Source organism: Hetaerina americana, unplaced genomic scaffold, assembly GCF_022747635.1.
Source record: "Hetaerina americana unplaced genomic scaffold, ioHetAmer1.1.p SCAF_7, whole genome shotgun sequence".
NCBI lineage: Eukaryota > Metazoa > Arthropoda > Insecta > Odonata > Calopterygidae > Hetaerina > Hetaerina americana.
This window is the reverse complement of record NW_027287316.1, coordinates 1,078,809-1,103,052: the sequence shown is the minus strand read 5'-3', so window position 1 is coordinate 1,103,052 and position 24,244 is coordinate 1,078,809. Positions and strand designations below refer to the sequence as shown.

General features: G+C 37.0%; 1 protein-coding gene across 1 annotated transcript in view; it reads right to left on the bottom strand.

Annotated features, from left to right (window-relative positions):
* Positions 1 to 22,839, bottom strand: part of LOC139696587 (cytoplasmic aconitate hydratase-like) — a 53,348-nt gene extending 30,509 nt beyond the window's left edge. Inside the window, exons 1-7 of the mRNA XM_071595391.1 lie at positions 22,629 to 22,839; positions 22,085 to 22,177; positions 14,871 to 15,034; positions 13,842 to 13,987; positions 8,123 to 8,192; positions 6,903 to 7,113; positions 2,088 to 2,218 (exon numbers count right to left, since the gene is read on the bottom strand). Coding sequence (XP_071451492.1) covers positions 2,088 to 2,218; positions 6,903 to 7,113; positions 8,123 to 8,192; positions 13,842 to 13,987; positions 14,871 to 15,034; positions 22,085 to 22,177; positions 22,629 to 22,635 — 822 coding nt within the window. The 5' untranslated portion in view covers positions 22,636 to 22,839. The remainder of the gene's footprint in view (positions 1 to 2,087; positions 2,219 to 6,902; positions 7,114 to 8,122; positions 8,193 to 13,841; positions 13,988 to 14,870; positions 15,035 to 22,084; positions 22,178 to 22,628) is intronic.
* Positions 22,840 to 24,244: the final 1,405 nt, after the last annotated feature.

Sequence of the window (24,244 nt, the reverse complement as noted above, 5' to 3'; positions counted from 1 at the left end):
GATGAATCCGATTGCATGCGAATATGACTGCCATAACTGCATCGTTTATCCATAGAACTATGACCATATTATACCTTGCACATTTTTAGCTTCAGAAGTTTCACATTTCACCTTTTTATTTCTCTGGTTTTCAGATTTCAAGGGACAGTCTTTAGGGAATCTATTTTCTCTAACTGTGCCTGTTGCATACAGAGGGTCTGTCTAAAAAATAAGTAGAATAATTTTTTTCCTGGGGACGATGACAACTGGAGTGGTGAGATTTGTGGTGGGAAAAGTTGGTTGGAAGTCTTGGGAAAAGAATGCAAACCGAGTCCATCACAGGGTGCAAAGTCTACACCAGACTGGACCCCTGCCCGAGGGGTGTGTCATGAATTCATGATGCCATGTCCCATGAAGCAACAATCCATGATAAAAATCTTAGAACTGCTCAGAAGAGCGGGTTAAGAGGCCATGATCATATTTAAGGATGGTTACGGAGACGAGGCAATGTCCCAAGGAATGAATGGTTTCCCACCGGCACCAGAAGCTCCAGGAGGGCAGAGAGGAGGCTGGTGATGAGGAACACCCATCAATGACAGAACGATAGAAATTTGCAAAAAGTGAGAGAGACAATCAATTCCGATCGACCCCTGAGGGCCAGAATGTCAGTAGAAGAGTGAAACATGTTGAAAACCCCAGTGCATCTCATTCTTAGATTTAGCCTTGAGTAAGGAAAGCATTAAGATGGTCCCCAAGGTGCTTTCCAAAGATCAGAAGGCTGCTTCTGAGACAGTGTCGCGGGATCTCTTGGATGTTTTAGATAACGTGGTTACTAGTAATGAGACATGGATCTTAGAGTACGACCCCAAGTCATTAAGACGAAGTGCAGAGTGACACACAAAGGCTTCCTTGTACACAAAAAAGGCAAGGTTGAGCAAGTCTCGGGTGAAAGTGATACCCATTGTCTTTTTCAACTCAAAATGTATTATCCACTGAGAATTTGGGCATCAAGGACAGACGAGGAACATTAAAATTTACGCGGAAGTCCTCAAAAGGTTGCATCAGGGAGGAGATCTTTACCAACTCACGGCTGCGTCACCACGACAACAAGCTCTAGTCCCATCAAGTCTTCCTGGTGAAGTACCAAGCACCCGGCCAAGCACAAGGTGGCAACGCTGCCCTAGCTGCCTTAGGGCCCCGATGTGGCACCGCTGGGCTTATTTGTGTTCCCAACAATAAAAAAGAGCTTGATGATAGGCAACCGTTTTGGAACACTGGATAACGTCAAAGGGGTCATGAAGAGGTGCCTGAGCAAAGTCCCTGGCGACAGCTTCCAGGAATTGTACCTCTACTGGCAGAAGTGCTGTCATTGCACAAGGGTGCTATTATGAAGAATTTCAATAATTTGTAATTTGATCTGCAATAAATTTTTTCACTGAATTTATTCTACTTATTTTTAGGACAAACCCTGTATTTTCTCCATGCACATAATTGACTAAACAATAACAGGTGAATAAATATCAAAATAAAATTGAAAAGGTGGTTCCATTCTCACTAGTCAACCAACCCAATTAGAGATGCCACGGCCTTTCCACACTCCTTCCCAAGATATCCATTTCTCAATGGATTATTTCCCAGATATATATATAAATTTACTTTTTATCCATTTAGAGTATTTAGATACCAAATTTTATATTTGATTTCAGCTGATTTCCCTCACGTGATATTTGCACCCATGTTCTCCAAATTGCGAGATCATTGACTCATCAAAACTGAGCCATTGCTGCTCCTAGAAATTCTTTGCATGTGTCAATAAGATTATCAAGGTTTCTACAGTTTGGCACTATCCTATCCATTTAAGTTGCAAATAAACAGTCATACTACAAATTTCTGGCAATTTTTTAAAATAGTGCCATCTGATTTTGAGGCATCTTTGAGAGGCCAATAAGCCGGTATAAGCACAATGTATTCCTTAGAATCCACAATACTAATTCTGGTCTAAAACTAAAACATATCCATCCATTTGATGACTGACCTAAACAAATGCAAGGCAAACAATTTAACCAGAGGCTAAGGAATAAATTAAAACTATAAATTCTCACACTTACCTTAGTAATTGTTAACACAAGATCTGTGGATGTTGCATACTGATTAAGTTTCCCAGTGATTTTGTAGCCAATAACCTTAGGCAACAACATAGAAATAGATTGGCCGAGCATCACTGCTTCTGCTTCAATCCCTGCAAAAATTTCAAACAATTCAATAATTTTATTTCAGTTCAACAACTACGCCACTAATATTTCATGCCAACACATGCATGAGTTTGACAGTGTCTGTGCTCCCAAGGGTCATTCCCATAAACCTGCACCACCCTCAATTATTTGACGAGAAATAATCAAATCATCATCTTGAGTCATCCAGCTTTTGCCACATCACAGCTGTCAGGATTGGGAAAAAGGCAATATACCATTGTCCATCAAGGATTGTGACTTCAGGATACAACCTAATGACTCATTTTCTGAAAGCATTCACCATTTCAGCCAATATCATTTATGAATTGCTCAATTAATGCGAGTGATATATTATTATTTATTTAGACATGGGCTCAACACTCTTCCCTTTACTTATGGAAATATTCCTAGATAATTTGGAGAACAATGTCTTTAATTCAGGTAATCATTTCATTAGCTTTTCTTTGTATTGGTATGCATATATGATGACATCATAGCAATATGGAATGGCACATATCACTACTCAGACAATTTCACCAAATTTCTCAATGGCATACACCCAGATATTAGAATTTAGAAGGAATCTACAACTACTTAGAGGAATAGAGGATTCAATGTTGATCTTGATGAAGAAACTCCAGTTGAAGTTACATGTGATGATAATGATGATGATATTATAGAGGACTGCAACCTTCTTCAGGCAAATTGTACATTCTCGGAATTAGTCAAATTAGATTCTTGTGTTGACAACAGAAGCACAGTGTCAGTGGTATTTGGATAAACACCTGGAAGAACGAGATGATAAAGAGGACACAAAGGAAGAAGAGGTTCCTTCAACTTCATACCAAGACAGTGAGTGCTATTCACACCATAAGAACTTATTCATCAAGAGATAACTGCAGCAAGCAAATGCTCTGTGAACTGCAAAACATTGAAAATAACGTGAATGATATCAATAGGCAGAAGAAGTTGAAAATATGTATCATGTATTTCTGTAAAAAGAGGGTTAATCAATAGCCAGGTAAATTAGACTGAAATGTGTCAGCACTCTTCATTCTTTCTTATGCTTACAATATCTTCCATCAGTGTATCTGAACTTGATACATTCTATTATTTATTTCTAGGGTCCACACACACACAGGAGAGCTTTGCTCAGCTTTCACGAGGTTTTCCCTTTTACCGATATGAATTTTTTCTGGATTTTGTGCAATATGATGAAGCCATCACGTTTTTTTGTACTCCAATAGGGGTGAAGAAAATAATTTATTTTTACATATATTATGCATCCAAAATAGATGTTCGCTGTACTTTAGTTAGTTTCATTTATTATACTCTGTAAATAAATGTGGAGAATTCTAGTTATGAGATATATTACAATCCCGCTCTTTTTCAGTATGCCTATCTGTTTCTTATTTACCTTTATTCCAGTAATTGCATGTAAAAGTGAAAATTCACCTTTCCTCGCAATTTGGATTTTCCCACCAAATACATATTTTTTCCGGGATCCCTAGAAAAGTATAAATAAGGGGTTTTAAATATGGAGATGAGTGTGGGCAGAGTGGTGGGGACATTAAGAGGAGAGGCTGCATCAGGTAAAAAAGCATTTACAAAGAGGTGTGAGTGGACGGAAGGCACACTAAGTACAGATGTAAAGACATGATTACTTTAATAAGGAGTGCAGTTCTATACAGTTTGGAAAATTGTGTATGGTTCAGATAGAGGTGGAGATTGGATGCCTTTGAGATCTGAATCTGAAGAACGGAAATGAAAAATGAAGTCCTCTTCATGGTAGGGGAAGTAGGAAGGTTGTTGGGAGAAATCTGAATGAGGCAGGGCAAGTGGATGTGGGAGATGGAGAGAGGAGGGGGCAACGGGATGCTGAGGATGGCAACAGATGGGAGAATGCTGGGAGAGTGAGGTGAAGGGCAGAGTGAAACAGGCAATTGAATCCAGGGAGGAAGAAAGCATACACATCTTAAGTGTGAGTTATTGTCATATTTCTTATGCAGTATGGGGTCTAAGAATATTTTGTACCATGCTAGTTAGGGCTAGGGCTTAGAAGTGCAATAGTGTGTAATGGTATGGTCCATCAAAAACCTCATGTTATCAAACTTCTGCATATTATATCAAGAATTTAGAATCTGGTATTTTCCCTACTCCTCTCAATCACATGGCAGTCACTCCCATGTGATTCAGCAAATGTGTTAAGGACCCCAGTTTACCATAAAATTTTTGATTGGTTAATTCAGCTTGCTCTGTGCCTATTCATGGAAAATGACAAAATATTACGTTCTTCTCAATTTGGTTTCCACAAAGGAAAAACTATTGGTTTCAAAACTACCGGTACTCTTCAAATTGCGATTGAATCCACTGAAGGAGCAATCTAGAGTTAAATAAACCCTCAAAAACCTTACCAAGTCTTATTTTGACAGAGTCCTTCACCTAAAATAATTTAAATTTAATATTATGGCATCACTGGTGTGAAATTAACTAACTCTCTTCCAGTCATGTCTCATTGGGTGTCCACAAGGAGTGGAATCAGGTAAGTCTGCCGTCTGGTGCTTTGCCCATCCAATAAGGTGCCATACAAGGTTTGATTATGGCACCTTTTTCATTTTTAATAATGACCTATGACCTTCTTCATGACATCCCTTCCAAGCCCATCTTGTACGCAGATAGTGCACCTTTCATTCATCAACATACCCGCATGACTGCGGCGGTTGATTTTGTCATCAACAGTTCAACATTGATTGGTTCATTAAGAATTCCGAGTTGGCATTAAATACATATTACTAGAATGCAACGATTCCAGAGTGTACAAATCATTCGCCTTGCCCAAGGGGCTGATGATTTTTACACTGCAATTGTTGCACTGAAATGCATATTAGCAGATGACTCTGTTAATGGTTACTGTTGTAGCATCTCCCTAAGTTTCTGGGAATCTGTTAATAGAAATCAGCAATTAATTTAATGCCTAAAAGTTCCATCTCATGAAGCCAAGCTGGCAAACTCCTAGGGTTTAATCTCACTCACGACTGAGCTGGAGTTCCCTCGTCTCCAAGGTAGGCAAGAAATTATCTGAAACTGTCTTCATCTTAAGAAAGCTAAGCATGCTAACACTTTAGGAGCATCTGCAATTCACACACTATGCTCTCTTCAGAGCCACCTTGATTATGTCCCGGAAATATTGGGCCATACCCCAGCCATGAAATGGCTTTTTACCCAATGAAATATGACTACCAGGATAGTAACCCTATTGTTCACCTCATAACCACAGCAGCCCTCTGCTTATTAAAGCTAAAATCTTGACTATATAATTTGTTGTATTTTTACAAAATACTCATCTCTATAAAAAATAATCTCAATTAATTCTCTGCCAGGTGTGAATTGCACAACTAACACACAATAAAATATACTAACTAATGCATTTACACAGCAAAATAGCCTACCTTTTAAGCAATGGAGATTCTGACAATTCAATACTAATATTGACATCAAGTTACACACAAACCTTTCAGTGTCAGCGAGGCTTGCTAGCATTGCTTACCATATAATGGGATATGCACCAATGCTAACATCTAGTGCACCATACTCAGTTGATGAATATTTATCTCACACTGATACTGATCTTATATTTCACTTTTTATTCTTGCCCTGCTTCATGACGACATCCATTGTATGAGTACACTCAACGGCCAACAAAATATTATTACCATTAGAGTCTTTTTCTAATTTGATTGTAAATTCCTCATTTTATTTGCAGTACACCTACTATTTTCTTTACTGCAATTATAACAATTATTATTATTGTCATAGTGGCTTATTTTTCTGCTATGCTGTGACAAATGGCTTTCATCCAAGGTTCTCTTTGTTTCGGGTGCAAAGGAACATGAATAACAATTTTACTTAGAGTACTTATGGCAGTATTTCATAAGAATGGATCATTTGCAACATTTTCATTTAGCACTAATTGCTTTCAAATAGATGACGGCTTTCCAAAAAAGAGTTTTTAGAAATGCAGGCAACTCATGCAATTTTTACAGTACCACTGCAACTTTTTTCTAAGCATTTAACCACATTTAAATTTTCAAGGTGTCTTCCTACATTCGCTGCTAAGATATTTTATAATTCCCCATATCGGCTACCTAAACATCCGGTTGTTTTATGTAAAAGGTAAGAAATGCTAATGTTTCTTAAGTACTTTTGACAAAGCTGTTATTGTATATCTGACTCTCTGCCTCAATGAACTAAATAAAAGGAGGGAGCGATATATCAAACCATTGGAAATGAGTTAGCAAATTAAAAATGGAGGAATCAATCGTTTGATCACTTTCAACTACTCCAATTTTTTTCCCTTATTTCTCTCATTTCTAGCAACCCATCTATGCTTTCTTTCTTTTTTTTTGGGGCCCCAATTTTTCTATTTGAAGTGTTACCTCTCATGAGATAAAAGAACATCATCAATTATCGTTTATGTGGAGAAAAACATTCAGAATGGAGGCGACCTACTTCATTATGAAATCTTCCTCCTAATTGTCAACACTTGCTTTCAAATTAATGTTCAAGCTGACTCCAAAAAGAAGCATAAAAAATAATGACGTGATCTTCAGACCACACCCTTTTCCCACACTCCTTCCTTGCAGGGCACAAATAGACCGAGGGGAGGGGGTGCCCCTGCGAGTGCTCACTCACCTCCGACACCCCAGCCCAGCACCCCCAGGCCATTGATCATGGTCGTGTGAGAATCGGTGCCAACCACCGAGTCAGGATAGAGGATGGGTGGGCGGTCCTGGTGGGCTTTCACGGCAAATACCACACGGGCCAGGTGCTCCAGGTTCACCTGGTGGACAATGCCCGACCCAGGTGGCACTATCAGCATGTTCTTCAGGGCATTCGCTCCCCACTGGAAAGGGGCAAGAAATACTAAAAGTGCTGACCTACTTACATATGACACTTACTTGTCTTGCAATCACAGTGCTTAGCAACTGTGATGTAAAGCAAATAAAATATAATTCAAAAGCAAGGATTTGCTATCTTACTATTTCTTGCCTCTCTTTCATGGTCACAAACCTATTCCCTTTGCACGCATTTCATTTCCTCAAGGAAATATTTCTGAGCAAGAACTGGAGTGAGAATTTATTTAAAAAGCAACACTGTAAAACTTTTTCATTCATACATTATTTCTGTGGGTGTTGATGCTTCCCCCACCCTGCGCTCAATGGGCATGGTTGCACTTCGCCCCTGCGCACACTAACAATTGCCCATTCAACTCCTTCCACTAGCATCTCGTCGAAATTATATGCCCAGTATTCAGACGGAGCAACGAGTTAACTCAAGTTTCTTTTGAAAAATGGGAAAAATGCTACAGAAGCTCATGCCATGTTGAAGGAAGTGCACAGAAGTGATTGATTGACCCTCAGCATCAAAAATGGACTAAAACGTGCCGAAAATTGGTCCGCAAAAATTGTCGTCAGAGTGTCCAAGCTCTTCCTGAAATCCCAGGACTTAACAAGGAAAGTTTCTGTCAGGTTTTGCATGTCCCATTCGACATGCATTAAGTTTGCGCAAAAATGGTGCCAAAATTTCTCACTTCAATACAAAAGGAATCGAGAATGGAAATTTACGCTGACCTTTCAAACAACATTGATAATAATCCAGAATTGTTAAACAGAGAAATTACTTGCCAATAATTGTGATTTTTTACCAATAATCCTGAAACAAAGCTCCAATCGACACATTGGAAGAGCCCGACCTCATTACAGCAAAAAAAAAAAATGAAAATCAGCATACCAAAATTCAAAGCCATGACTTTTGTTTTCTTTCAAGTTATGAAAATGTATGATAATACAATCCCTGAAGGAGGCAGTAGAAAACAAGACTTACAAAAAATCCTCAAGAATATTTGCACACACCTTGAGAAACTTGAACCTCTCCTGATTCCTGCTGAATTCCAAATCTTGATTCTTCTCAGCAGCATCAGGACTGTAATGATTTGAAACAATTGTAACCTTTGACCAAGGGCAGAAATTGACATGAAAAGCCAACTTATAGACAAAAACAAAACTAATAAAAATATACTGAACAAAGAGTGCATACATAACCACCTATATTTGTGACATGCTGCCAGCCCTAGTGATAAATGATGTTTATTGATTCCCAAAAGACATGTCTGTACATGTATGTAACATGCTACATTAATTGAAAATATTCCAGTGCACACAGCATAATTGCAATTAGGGTTTGCATAAAGACAATAGTCACAAATGAAAAAGAAAACTAAACCGGAGCTATAACAGCATACATGATAACATGAATTAATCCACGGTATAGAATTGATATTCCCAGAGGAAATGATAAAGTTAAGATTTAAATGACAACAAATTTTCAATTTCCCTTGGCTTTCAGGAATTTAACACCAGCATAACAAACGTTCCTAGCAAACATAGCAATGTGTTATAGGCAGTCATCCAAGTCCTCAAATCCTCTTGCGATGAGTCTAGGTACATCAGCATTGGTTATCAAATTGAATATGGCTTTGTTTTGCTCTGCACAATAATTATAGCATTGAAAATATACATGCAGGGAATAGTTAAAATTTAAAATTTTTCAAAGTAAGGTCCACAGCTCCATGCCCTTGGCCATAACTACTGAAGTCTGCCCGTTTAGACATTTGGGCATCCATATTTGAATGCAAACTCACTATGCATCCCTATTTAACCCTCTTGGTGTGGCGCTCGGCCAGCGTCACTAGCAAAACATGCACAGGGTAATTTGATCAAATTTATCATCTGAGGGAAAAAAATATTTTGAAGTCATTTTTAAAAGATGTCCAGTTTTCTTTATTTCTATATTAACTGAATTTAGTAATATTTATAAATGAATTTTGCATCGTCTAACAAAATAACTTCAATTGCTTTGGCCTACAAATCATGAGCGATAGCTTACATTTGAGCCAATGTGTTGGCCTGCCACACTTTTCCCCTCAAATAAAAAAGCTGATATATGTCAGCTGGGTGTACTAAAAGGGTTAAGGGGATTTTTCGCAGAACACAGCAGGTCCTGTCCATCGAATATGAGCTGCAATTATTTCACTACTGGAATTCATAAATAGAAGGCTCTTTACTCTCCATCATTGCCACAAAATATATAGGTTTATACTATGGGCATTCATCTCCACAATTTGCAGTGAATAGTCTGGCTAAAAAGTATTATCTAGTGAAAGGGGAATTAAAATTTGAAACATCAATTTGTTAAATCAGCAACGTATGCAGTTAAATGGATTCACAGTGGAATCACAATGTCAAGTTCTCCCATTTAACACTGAAGGACTATTTTCTATGGGCCTCAACAGAGCTCCACATTTGTAATGTACTTTATTACCAGATTTAGTGTTTCTCAATTTTATCAATTACCTGCATTCAAAGAATAAATTTCCAGGACCAAACTTTTTTCTAAATAAGATACAAAGAATGACCTTACCAGATAAAATGCCCAGTAGGATAGTATGTGGTCTCTGCTGCTCATATAAAAACAATGCAATTGAAAACAAGGAGTGGCAAATAAATAATAATTTTAGCATGATTTCTTTCCCCTGCGACCAAAGAAGGTACATAGTAAACAAAAAAGTAAGCCATGGGTAACAAATGAAATTAGTATTCATCAAATCTAGCTTTATCCAAAAAAAACTATATGGTGGTGATGAGCCCTGTGCTTTACACGGAGAAAAAACCAGTTCATTGTCAGTCGAATAGTTCATCACTAAAAAAGAGGGCTTATAATTATAAAAAATATCTGCTGCCGGTAATAAATCAAATGCCACTTGGGAAACCATTAATAGCATAGAAGTCAATAAAATCCATTCAACTCTTCCAAAACTTGCGGATCCAAAAAGCAACTCCCTTATCAGTCACCCATCCCTTGCCGATCTTTTTATCCCACATTTCACTGCATTCCCCTATTTGTTCGGTACCTGTGCCATGCCATCAGCTGTCTAATGACTCTCTCTCTACTTTTATTTTTCACTGGTCATCGCACAGAACTTGAACTAAATACACTTGCCACAAAACTTAGCCATCAACTAAGTGTTGGTGTCAATAACATACCTGGCAAAATTATACTTTCCCACTCCGATAAAAATCCCCGTTATGCCTTATTTTATGATACTGACACATGGTGCTTTCCCACCAATAATGAAAATATCTTAAGTAGATGGGGCCTATTAATAAAAATAATGGATTTACCCATGAAATAAATAAGTGCACAACCAGACCAACAGCTGGACAAAACACCTTTTTTTTAAATTTAAAAAAATTGAGCTCAAAGCTTCATGCAGTTAGAAATAATCTACTTCTCTCCAGTCAACACCGCTTCAGACATGGAGAATCCACCATGATTGCAATACATCAAGCCATTAATTCAACCTTAGATTTCCTGAGCAACAATTCATCAGGATTATTCTTGGATCTAATGAAGGACTTTTACAACATAATAACTGAAATAATAATGGCTAAATGTGATAGGATGGGAATTTGAGGGGTAGAAAAAGACAGGCTATAAGACACTACCTTCATAGCTATACACAAGTTGTTTCTTAAACTTTTACTAGTGAGAAATAATTTCTAACTACCACCATACTTCATACTACCCAAGATTTCGCATAGGGATCCACCTTAATACCTTTATTGTCTTTAATGCACATTAATGATTTCCCATTGGCCCTGATTGGGAAGGACAGCATTAAACCACTGGCGACTATCCCCTGGTAATACTATTGTCATAATATTATCATCCTAAAAAGAAAAGTATTAATGCAAAATTCCAAGCTAATTACTAAAAATATCAAAAAAAGGTGTCAAGGTCTGTCTGACCCTTAATGTAAAGTAAAACCAAAATGATCTGCTTTTTATATTTATAATAAACACACCAAATGGAAAGTCCATTGATACAAATTAATAATAAATCACTTCAGTCAATACCTAATTGTAAGTTAATAGGAGTTCACCTATTCATACATGATATATGACACCTATTCTATATGATAAAACATACCTAAGGCGGTCTCTTACTCATGGAAATATGCAGCATTTTCTGCTCCTTCTACAGTCCCAAAACTGAAACAACGTCTATGACCTTAAGTCAGTAGACGAAGGTTTCAATTACTTTTATTCAATTTTCAAACATAATTTTGAATTGATGGCTAACTGACGAGATCCGTCACTACTCAACTATCCTTAAAAAACTTGCCATCTCCAGTAAAAGTTCAAACAATCATGAACAAAAGTTACATTATAAGGAATTCCAAAAGTATTACCGTAAAGTGATTTCTACCAGGAAAAGAACTTATAATGATAATAAGTTACTTAATTCCAATAGCAAGTCCAAGGGAGATAATTAATGACTGCAGAGGTAAGAAAAATCCACATCTCACTCTCCCAAAACTTTGTAACTCTGAAAACAACACTGCCATTAGCTATTCATCTTTAGCTAATAAATTTGACAAATACTACGTATCAGCTGCCTGCTCAACTATTTCTCCAGCTGATGTGCTTTTTGCAAATGCACCATTGTCAATGTTTGCCAAGCCCTGTTCTGCAACCAATCTAAAAACTATTGTCTCCTCACTCAGAAACAAATCCAGTACTGGCCCAGATGAAATTCCTGGTAAAGTTGTCCATGATTGTTTTGAAGCCATAAAAGCAACACTTTTATTTTTAATTAATGAATCTTTGATACAAGGGATTTTCCCATCCCAATTAAAAGAATCAAAAGTAGCGCCCATTTATGAAAACCATGGCTGTGTCAATGATTTGAACAACTACAGACCAATAGCCATCCAAAATACATTTACTAAAATATTCGAAAAAGCCATGTTTATGCAAATAGCATCTTATCTCGAAAAAAAAAACTTCCTACTTTCAAATTCTCAGCATGGATTTAGATCTGAAAGGTCTACCACAACTGCCATATGTCAGGCAATCGACAGCATACTTAATTCATTAGATGCTAAACGCAAAACTCTTGGAATGTTTTTTAACTTGTCAAAGGCTTTTGATAATGTGAACCACAATAGACTACTAATTAAACTCAATAGAATAGGAATTAGAGGAATTCCTCTGAACTGGATGAAGTCCTATATTCATAATCACACTCAAAAATTGGTGTAATCAGTTGACGGGTCAAAATATTCATCTGAAGCATACCAAGTTAACAAAGGTGTTCCACAAGGCTCAACCCTTGGGCCACTCCTCTTTCTGATATACATCAATGACCTACCCAACTGCTTACCAAATAATGATGGAATAATATCAGTGTTGTATGCTGACGACACTAATGTAATAATATCAACACAAACATATCCCAGCCTTGTGGAAAAATCTAAGTCTGTCACGCTTGCAATAAACAAGTGGTGTACAGACAACCTTCTAGACTTAAATGTAAATAAAAGTAAAATAGCACACTTCACACGCAATAAGAACGTGCCAGATGATCTGCGGGTAAAAATCAATGACCAATCAATTGAGCATACGACAGAATGCAAATTTCTAGGTATTTCTCTATGCGCAAATATTTCTTGGGATACTCATGTAAAAGCCCTTCAACACAAGCTCAGTTCAACTTGCTACTTATTAAGACACCTGTATGAAAATACATGTAAAACTGTACTACTCAATTTGTACTATGGGGAAATTTATTCAAATATAACCTACAGTATAATATTACGGGGATCAGCTGCTATTTCTCAAACCATCTTTAAAATGCAAAAGAAAGCTATTAGAAGCATCACCAGGAAACCTCACAATGCTCCATCAAGGCCTATTTTCCGTGAATTAAATTTGCTACCACTCCCGAGCATCTAAACTGTTTTTAATTCTATATATAAAAAATAACATTGGCAACTATTCTCTTAACTCTGCCTATCATCATGATTATACCAGAGGCAGGAATGACATCCATTATGGGAATATAAGAAGTAAAGCATTGAAATTAGGACCCAATGAAATGGGCATCAGATTATATAACAGACTACCCTAAAGTATCAAGGATACAAAGGGAACTGCTGCATTCAGGCATAAATTAAAAAGATATCTACAGCGTAATATGTTCTACTCGGCTGACTAATATCTCAACAACATTCCCGACCAGTAAGTTCATACTTTTAGTTTCTAGCAATGGTCATGGTCTGATTCATGTTAATGATCAATGATTTTTCTGAATTTGATATTGGATGTGCATGTTAAAGCCAATGTTCTTGGGTTTGTGCCAAACATTTATGTAACTATGGTATTTTTGTATCGTGATCTCTGGGCAAATAAATAGTAATCATAATAATAATTCATGAATCTATCAATCTCTCTCATGGGAACAGCAAGTCAATGCTTTACATCACAAACTTAATGGCAGCACATGTTCATACATTTACTTCTACATTATTTGCCTCAGATCGTAGATGACACAAAACCTTAATTTTTCACACTCAGCTCTCTACCCATTTTAGGTTGCCTGAGAGAGATACCTATGTATAATCTACCCATATACCAAAGCATTTCACATCCACTAAGCCTCTGCCAGTTCACATTCACTTGGTAATCGGGAAATGGATGCTTTATGAGCAATGGGTGGAAAGTAATATACCTTCTGGAAAAATCCACTTGCACTGAATGGTCAATGACAAGGTCAGAGGGGCAGATGGGGTTGATTCGCTGAGGATCACCTCCAAGGTCATTTACAGCATCACGCATGGCTGCAAAATCCACCACAGCAGGAACACCAGTGAAATCCTAGAGGAGCAGCAGCAATGGATGTAGCCATCAGCAAATAAACAAGAGCTGAATGCATGCATTTGTAATTCCACCAGAATTTTATTAAAATGCAAACTAGGTTTTAATATGTTGTGTGAGGAATTACAAAGTCACTTCTTTCATTTCAATGTTGTTTAAATTCCATAATTTACGCTGGAGGCAACGAAGACTGAATCGATTCCTCTTCACCAGTGATGGAATGGAAAAAATATTCGTCTCCCTTGCAATTGAAACTGTGAAAATGCCACGGTCCTGGTGAGCACTTGCCAACATTTGCGGCTGCCATCTAGCTCACAATTTATGTCACCCTCAAGAGCCATTCATTATTCTGAACAAGTTTGCCATTGAAACTTTTGGATATTATTGCAAATGGAAAGATTGGCAACCATTGAGTAATAATTTCTTCTCTTTTGCATTCCACATGCTAGGCAAGACTGTCAGTTTAAACACTAGGTATGCCATCCCTTTGTTCGTCATGAACATTTAAAAAGCCTCCATAAACTCAAACCACCTTAGCCTCACTTTCCTATCACACTGTGGGAGGCCCATATTTCATGCAATTGACAAAGAATTTCAGCAGCATCAGGACTCTTCCATTTAGGGCTCTAATAACTGATCAGACTTCAAAATCTGGTCACATGTTAAAATCCAGGTGAGAGGGGAGGGGAGATAGGCCAGGGGGGACCTCCCCTGAGGGCATGCAAAGTCACCACAATGGTTCTTTTCCATAAAAATGCACTCTCAACATTTAAATTTGAGTCAGCAAAAGTAGGACGAAAGATCACACACAATGGCATTCACTGACGTCATGCTGAAATAGAAAAAAATGCTCAGGTAGTCTAGATATTTAAGAAGATAATACCTGGAGGAGAACGCGAGCAGGTTTAAATGCAATTTCTGTGTCCCCATCTTTTGAGTTTGTAGTCCAATTAATCACTTTGGCTACATCCTTCTCGGTCACCTGGAAATTGTCACAATTGCGAACTGCAGACTCCAAGAGGACCCTTATGGAATATGGCAGTTTTTCTGATCAAGGAAAAGAAAAATAAAGCAGTAGTTAATTGCATTTGACGAGCCCCAGGCACCACAAGAGAGGATTAAGATTCATAACTGGAAATAGCTGTTGCAACAAACATTTCTGCTCCATTTGGGATCAGTTGATATTACCAATCAATAACTCTATGCCCACAATGTTTAATGTTCAATTATCAGGATGCCATCTTTGTTTAAGTCTAGGACAGGAGGGCAACGCAAGGACCTGAACATTTAGTTTGTTTCAAAAGTTAAACTGGGGAAAATGGGTGACAAGGAAAGTTAAGAGCTCCAACCCACTTGAGAGCAATAGTCAAAAAAGCTGCACCAATGTAGGAGAGTCGGTTAGGATGAGCTGAAAGCAAATCATGTAGAATGGGAAATGCTTATTAAAAGCACAAGTGTGCATGATGGTTTCAAGATCTTGAATTATATGAATGCTGAATGTGCCGACATTGTACATGGAATAGGTGTAATCAGGAGAATGTAAGGTCATATGACAAATGGCAAGTAGAAATTAGATTCGGTGAGTGACAAGAAGAAGGTCCACAACAACAATTTCAGCTTAAAGTGAAGGAGTTTAGAATGATGATAATGATGAAAAAAATTAGTTGTAATTTTCCACATAAGTTAAGACATTCCAGAATTCTGTAGAAAATTATTTAAGAAACTTGTATTATCCCAATGACATGTTTACACACACTGGAGTTGGCCTCAATTACTTATGGTGTACAATGTTTACAGGGAAGGCATTTTGAGGATTTCTATTGCAGAGGTTTTGAGTTCAACAGAGATCCAATTGCATTAAGCTGTGGCAATGCATGTAGGGAAGTTGAAATGAAAACTAGGTGCTCAGAATTTTGAAGAAAAAGGCGACAGGTGTAGATGGACTACACATTTAGCGAGCAAGTCTAGTGTGGGGGTTAAGTTACTCATCACTCGTGATGCTTGTCTTTAACTTAAGTTAGCAAACTATAGTTGCATTAGATAACAATAATAATATTTACTATGCCCAATTTACTATACAATCGTCACATTTTTCACACTAACCTATTAAAACACATTTGTGAAGAATTAAGTTGACTACAACACAAATCAATTTATTCACGAGGGTAATCCCAAAAATAAGGTCTCTTTTTTATTTAGAACTACAAAACTCCATTTATTTTCCATAACATCAACACCATTCGAAAATTAAGAACATTGATCTAATTTTCAACATAATTGCAATTTAGGTCAACGCATTCTCGTTGGTACAGTGACAGTTTTTGTACTCTCTTGTCATAGCAGCCCACTGTCACATCCTTAAAAAAGTGTTGAATCTCACCTTTCACCTCATCATCAAAATTGAATCACCTTCCGGCTGAATGCTCTTTTGACTCGGGGAGAAAACAGTCACTGGGTGCCAGGTCCGGACTACACGGTGGATGGGTGAGGATGCCCCAACCACTAACTGTAGGATAACAGAGACAGTTTGATGGGTGGCAGGTCAGCTGCACCCTTGCTCAACAATCCTCTTCTTCGGTTCTGGATTTCCCATCAGAGTTTTGCAGGTGTTTCACAGCACCTCCGAGCTTTTATTGTGGTCCCAGTAGGCATTAAGTCTACCGGTATATTTCCTTTCAATCATAATACAGAGTTGCCATGACTTTACCGGCAGACTAAGTTTGTTTAAACTTTCACGGCATGGGCGAAGACAAATGCCGCCACTCACATAAATTTTGTCTGGTCTCGGGTGTCAAGTGGAACGCCAAGGTTTTGCCACCCAATCAAGTCCAAAGAGTTGCCTTTTTCCAGGAAACCTCACAAACCAAAACCCAAAGATTATCCTTCTGCCAATCTTAAGCATGGTTCCCTCACCTTTGCAACTGTTGCGCCAGAAATTGATGGCCTACTCCTTCCTTGCTGGTCGTGAATATCAGTACAATCACCTATAAACTTCCTAAACAACTTGCAATGTTTTTGACACCCATGTACCACTCCCCATGCACTTCCATCAATCGGTGATGATGTCAAATCAGTTCGATGCCTTTTGCATTCAAAAATCAAATAACTGCACCAACTTTGCACTTGGCGGTAATGCCCAACAGGATCTCCAATCTCATTGGTTGCCAAACCAAGACTGAGTCTCTCAGCAAGGCACGCAACATGCTTGTTTGGGGGTGGGGAAGCAACAATCACTGCAATATGGCCGACTGCCGCACAACAGTTGCTCTCCATCAAAATGCTTTGGAGAGATCACTTCAAGGATTACCCTTTGCACTGATGCCATATCACACTAACCGTTGAATTTATCAAAAGATTCACAATAGAATGAATGAAAATAAAAATTCAATTATTTTACAGTTGGAAGGAGAGAATCTAATAATTGATCACATATTCCAATACAAGGTTTCCGATTGTGGCCATTGCATGGAAATTAATTTAAGATGGTTTAGTATAAATTTTCAAAAACATTTATAAGAATTTCTTTCTAAAGTTATGAGAAGTGTCTTAGTATAAGTCAAGAATAGAAGGTAGAGATTATATGAGCAAATCATCTTTGTAATCATGGAACAGAATGAAAAGTCTCTGCTGCAGTTTTTTATGTAGAATAATTTAGTACTTCAGGTATATAGAAATGTTGACTCCAAAGGTATTAGGGTAAGCATTTTATCCAATTATAATATAAATGATGCAGTAAAAGTAACTCAGACAGCAAAGAACACGATGCTGTTTTACAATTAATGCTTCCATTGTTTCATAATACTGAACATTATTCATGAAAAATTGGTCATTGTTCAGGTATACATGCGACCAAATAACCATTGGGAGGAAGCAGTCAACAGGGCTCATGATCAGTTATAGTTCTAGGAGGAAAACAACTGATAGGGATAGGGGATTGGAACACGGAAACCAGTGAGCAACGGAAGGGATTGTGTAGAAATGGGGGATTACTGTTAAGGTATGAGGAATGACTGCGGAGGAAAGCAATTGAGTTCTGCAGGAGAGAGGGGTTAGCATCAACAACACTTGGTTTAGACACCACAAAAGGCATAGGTATACATGGAAAATGCCAGGTGACTCAGAAAGGTACCAGTTAGATTATATTATCAATAGGCACAGATTTAGGAAAAGCGTGACCATTTTTGCAATTTATCACATTTTACACAATTTAGTACTCATTAGGTGAAGCGTCTGATTCAAAAAGATAAGGCAGAGGCAGCGGGCTAGGAAGTGGAATGTAGAAGCATTACCTGGATTGACAAGGAAGGAGTGTGTGGTTTTCAAGAAAGGGGAAGGCTAAGTTTAATGTTAAAATAGGAGTTCATCAACTAGAGCAAGTGCAACAGCTTACTTATCTTAGAAGTTTTCCAGACCAAAATGGTCTAAGTAGTTGGAATAAAAGGGGACAAATTGCATTAGACAAAGAAGCTTTCGCAAGTAAGATGGAATTGATGACAGGAAAGCTGCGTAAGGAGGTTAGGAAACAGACCATCAAAACATTAATATAGCATGTTGTTTTGTATGGTGCAGAAACATAGTCAACGAACCAAGATGATGAGCACAGATTAAAGGCTTTCATAATGTCTGGAGAATAATGGAAAATGTGAAATGGACAGAAAGGTAAACATATGAGGAAGAGCTGGGTATGGTCGGGGAGGAAAGAGAATTGTAGGGAGAAATTGTAAGGATACAGGAAAGCTGGATGAAGGGCATATTTATCAGAAAAGGGATGTTGAAGACTGTGATAGAGGGTAAACTGTTAGGCAAACAAGGAAAGGGCAGGAATAGGATAGGGATATTGGACGGAATGAAGGGTGGAAAGACTTATGCATAAATGAAGTGGAAAAAAACACATGAAATTAGAAAGTCCTTGTCAAAAACATTTATTTGGTCAACATAATTATATGGATAGGAAACTTGGGCATTGGAGAAAAGGGAAAAAACTCGGTTGGAAGCAACGGAAATGTGGATTTGGAGAAGAATAACAAGAACAAGATGGACGGACAGGAAAAGGAACGCTGAAGTATTGAGAGACATTAAAGAGGAAAGGACTTTGACAAAAGAGATGGAGAGAAGGAAATTTAAATAATAATTGTACCAAATTTTGAAGTATCAGAAAAATCTAATCAGCTTTTAAGTAAAAAGGAATTGGGAATGTATCATAAATAATGAAATAATTATGAACTGATTCTTTTCGGTTTTCTACGAATCGAATTCTCATTCATGTTGGTTGACTCTGCAACAGAAGAAAATATAAATATGATTCACAATCCTAAAAAATGCCTATACCATTTTCTTTGAATAAAACTTTCACAAAAGTTATTTTTTTCGGCATGGATCGCATTATCATATTTTACATTAATTTATAGGGGAAAAATTTTGTTCACTTAACAGTAATCTGCTTTTTGAGTAAGATTCCAGTTATGCTCATTGCCCGTGGTTCCACTGTAATTGAGAAGTGCAAGCCAGCATAAAAGAAAGTTTATTGTGAATTTGTAGACTTAAACGTCTGCATATAAAAGAAACTGAGGAAAGCTGCCCAAGGCTATGAGAGAATATGAATTCAATCAGCAGTTTTTACTCGCTTCATATAGAAATAATACATGAAAATAATAAAGCAAATTTCAGAGTGAATGGACTTTCAGAGACAGGTTTGAATAAAAGCATGATGCGAAACAAGATATACAGTTGTATACCACTATAATATCTCCATGCCTTTTAATGTCTTTATGGATGTTTGTGTGAAAGCTGAGTATGTGGATAAGGAAGGTGTAATAATTGGTGGGACTGCTACGCCTACCCTTCAAAACTCAGATGATGCAGCATTGCCAACTGAAAGTCAAATGGATTAACATGGGACACCACAGCTTTGATGAGATAACATAGAATGAAATTGAGGGTAAATGAATCTTAAAACCGGAGCCCTGGTGTTTGATGAGGAGAATAGGAACTTGTGTATTGAGTGCAAGCACAAAAACAATGGAACAAGAGAATGCTCTAGCATACTTTGGCAGAATGTAGGTGAAATATTGTACGAAAAATGAAGAGAAAAGTCATGAGAATGTTTGGCAAAAAAACTTGTCCACAATACATATGTGGAGTATTTAAAGGCAAGGTGCAAGTGTAAGTAACTATTTTAACCAAGCAGAGTGGGTAAAGGTGCTTTGGGATATGTGTTGGCAGTAAAAATAAAGAGATATAGGGTGAGGAATGATTGAGTCCACACCAGTAATAGATGGCCTCGAAAGATATGAGTTGAGCTGGCTTGTTCATGTTGATAGAATGGAAGAGATTCAAACCTTTAAAAGGTACATGAAAAAAAAGTACAAATGTTCGAGCAACAGGGATTGATTGAGACTGTCATGGATGAGTGGAGTAATGAAAGAGACTTAAGAGAAAAATAATTATCTTCAAGACAAAAAGATTCATAAAGAAAAGTGATGAAGAAGAAGAGACATTAAAGAAACAATGTAAGATTAATTGAGGTAAAATGAATATTAAAGAAATTAAGTGCCCAGAAATACCTTAAAACAAGGTTTTCTGTAACCTAAAAGGAAGCGGTTTGGACAATAAATTTATGCAGTCAGAACATGCAGGATGATTAGTATTATTTTGTTTTTGACCAAGGTTTTCGCATTATTCAGATGAATTACACAGGCTTTCCGGTCTCCCTTGTGTTGGCGTCATGCCGATAGCTGTATGGATAGTACAGAGAGTAGTACTCTGCTTGAGCACAAGCTAACAGATGAAATTACCTTATGGCTGCCAATGACTGAACTAACATTTAATGCCTCCTGGTATAACTTCACGTGGTACAAAGTTAATTCATTTGATGATTTTGATTTTCAATAAAATGATACAGTAAAATTATGAGAAGGCTGGCAAAAGCACTGTTTCAAAAAGTCAACCTCATTTCAAAATCTGCATGCTAGCTGACGAGTTAGAATAATTAGTAGTTACATCAATTTTATCGTGATGTTTTTCAGTGCTCCAAAAGTATCAGACAATGAAAAGGAAATTAAGAGCTCAAAATCATCGGGTGCAATTATTTCACCATGGCTGAACATGAGCCATGGCTCTGATGGTTCCTCCAGAGGTGCTTTTGTGGTCCTTAAGGGAGCTACAAGCAATCCCCCCCCCTGTTCTACGTCTCTAAGAAACAACAGGGAGCAAAGCAAGAAAGGTTTTGCTCCCTTTTGTTCAGCCCTTCGGTGTAGTACAGCCTTAAAGAAAAGGAAAACAAAAGCAACAGAATAATTTTATGAAAACCTTTAGAAAGGGTCCATTAGATATATAAAAAGTAGTATTAATAACGTGATGAACTTAAAATATGGTGAGAAAATTTAGCAATGACATCTAATTGTTTTGGACCGAAAATTTTGCAATTGTGGTATCTTATTAAGTAAAACCAGAAGTTCGTGTAATGGGTGGATAAATATTAGACAGGGTTCTTTACAATAATCAAGACTACATAAGCATCGTTCAAATTTATAAACGTAATAAAAAGTCAGAAATAAACATATTATCAGTAAGAAAAATTGATGTGAATCCAGGCGGCACCAGTAAACTTTGTAAGAGACCTTTCTGATGGAATTAGTGAGTACGCGCACTCAAAATCCAAACTAAATGACCCTCACTTCAATACGATGAAGAATTCCTAAAAACACCATTCACACACAGTCTTGAAAAATGACTAGGAACTCGGGTGATTAAGTACTTTCTCCAGAAAATCTGTCAATTTGGAAGATATTTTTATTGTCTGTGGATACAACTGCATTTCTTATGATTAATACCAAATAATAAGATCAATATTTCAATATACTTATGTCATAAAATTTTGACTTTTATTTTTAATAAATATTTATCCAATGATTGATTTCTTTTATCAATACTTATTGTAATTAATTTACAGATTGACTGTTTATACCTACCTAATACCATAGAGCGTTACAAGCCAAATTTGGAGATTCGACAACATTTGTGACTGTGCACAGCAACAATTTGGTTCAAAAACTGATTGCCTATCCATTAGCGAAACACTAAGGTCCGTTAACTTACCATAGTTATCACTTAACGTTGTCAGGTCATAGAAAGAATAGGTTTTCCCGTCAACGTCAACTGTCCGAAGCAAATGGTTATAAGGATTATTAGCTGTAAAGAAACCAATCACATAATGACAAAAATTTGGAGACATATTAAATGGTATTTATATCAACGTTTGTCGACCAATATGATAAAAGAAGGAGCTAACTTAGAAAAGGTGCTTATAGCTCGAGGTGGAATCTTGTTTATCCGTGTACATTAGGTGGCACCAATAAATGTTACGGAAAGTGTATTGGTCTTTGAAGAAAACTGTCGGCATAATAACAGAAATAGCAACACTCATCTTGAGTAAAATGCCTACGCAATCGCAAACACCCATGATAATTTCATGGCGACCCCCAAACACCGCTACTGTTATTGGAAAATTTAAGGTCGTACAATAGAGAGAAGCTTTCAAGATCAATCAGATGCAATCGAGAAACCTTCACTACAAGCACCTCAAGTAGAATAAGTGAGAGCTAATATTAACATATTCATTTACTTATTCTACAATTCATACCAGCCATTAGTGACACAAGTTCCGCTCACGTACGCAACACGATTTCCACTACTCCCTTACTTGTCAATGAGGAAATACTCTGAATTTAAAAAATATAAGTTTCTTGGGTAGCGAACCGATTCCTCAGTACATAGTTTCCAGCACATACAGCATTGAGCAATAGTTCATAAGACCTATCTCAAATACAGTAATCACGAATTCGCATGATCATTTCGACATGCTGCTGTTAGATTGGAGTCACGTTGAGACCACTCTGAGAAGGGTTGTTCTAAGTTAACACAAATTCTCAATGGTGGCGCCATTATTAGTCCGGCTCAGGGCAGACATAAAAAAGATTATTCTAATTGGAATGAAATGCATTGATTATACTCCGCAGACTATAATATTAATCGCACAAATATTAAAAGAAAAACGCATAACTTAGCCTATTTTTTATCCTTAAAGGTTTCTCCCTTGAACTTCACCAGGGTGTAGGTGATAATGGAAGGAAGAGCCATTGATGACTTTTGCAGACACTTGCAAGAAAATTATGCCCCAAACTGAGCGAAGCAGAAAATATGAGGCCTATATTACCAAATACCTTCCTATCCAAATTTTTGCCAGTGTTATTATTTTAAAGGGCATTGAAGCTGAACTAATAGGATCGTTATACAAACTTCTTATCTTACATGCTCTATTATAATATTAGATTATATCTACACCCTTTTTATAAAAAATAGGGCTTATCAGGAGAGTAATAGGGACCTTTGTTGAAAAGCTTAAAGAGAAATGTTATCTTTCGCTCATGTAGAATATGATGCTAGTTTGTGGGATTCTCATCAAGTAGGATTAATTGCCGAGCTGGATCACGTGCAGTAGTGAGGAAATAGATTTGTAAAACACTTATAAAAACTGATGTGCAAATCAAAATTGTTAGAGAATCTACGCTGGGAATCACTCATGGAGCGAAGGTTAAATGACATATTAAATATCATATATAAATTGGAGGGATGTCTCTTTAGTTAGGATGTTGAAAATTTGTTGTTTCCTCCGTCGTATCCGGCAAAATTATGTCAATCAAAACAGGGATTTGGTTATTTAATTCTTACATGTCCAACCCGTGGGGGGTATTTCATTTTTAAGAGAGCCTAAATTTGTATTTTTGTTGTAGGGTGATGGCACACCAACATTTAGTTATTTTTTCAGTATAAAAAAATAATTTTAGTAGTCGTTTGTAATTATGAAGATTTTTGGTTTAAATTTTTATATTAATGTTAAACCTTGATTTTGTAACAAAGTTAAAAACGATTACAATTCACTAATTCGTACAATCCATGGAAACATAAGCGCAGAATGAATGTTATTCAAGATATATGGTTTAATCAACAGAATGTTTCGAAAAATGGGATACATGTAAATTACAATGTTTTATGAAATTTTATAAAATTAAGGGAACATAGGCAACAATACGTCCCAATGATTTTTTTACTCTTAACTCTTATTCAGTAAAAAAGTTTTAAATGATAACAAGACCTCGGTGCTAAACACTTCATTTATTATACAACCATCAAATATAAAAATACTAGATAAAATAAAATTATTAGAAAGAAAAATGAAGAGAAGTGAAATTCTAAAAA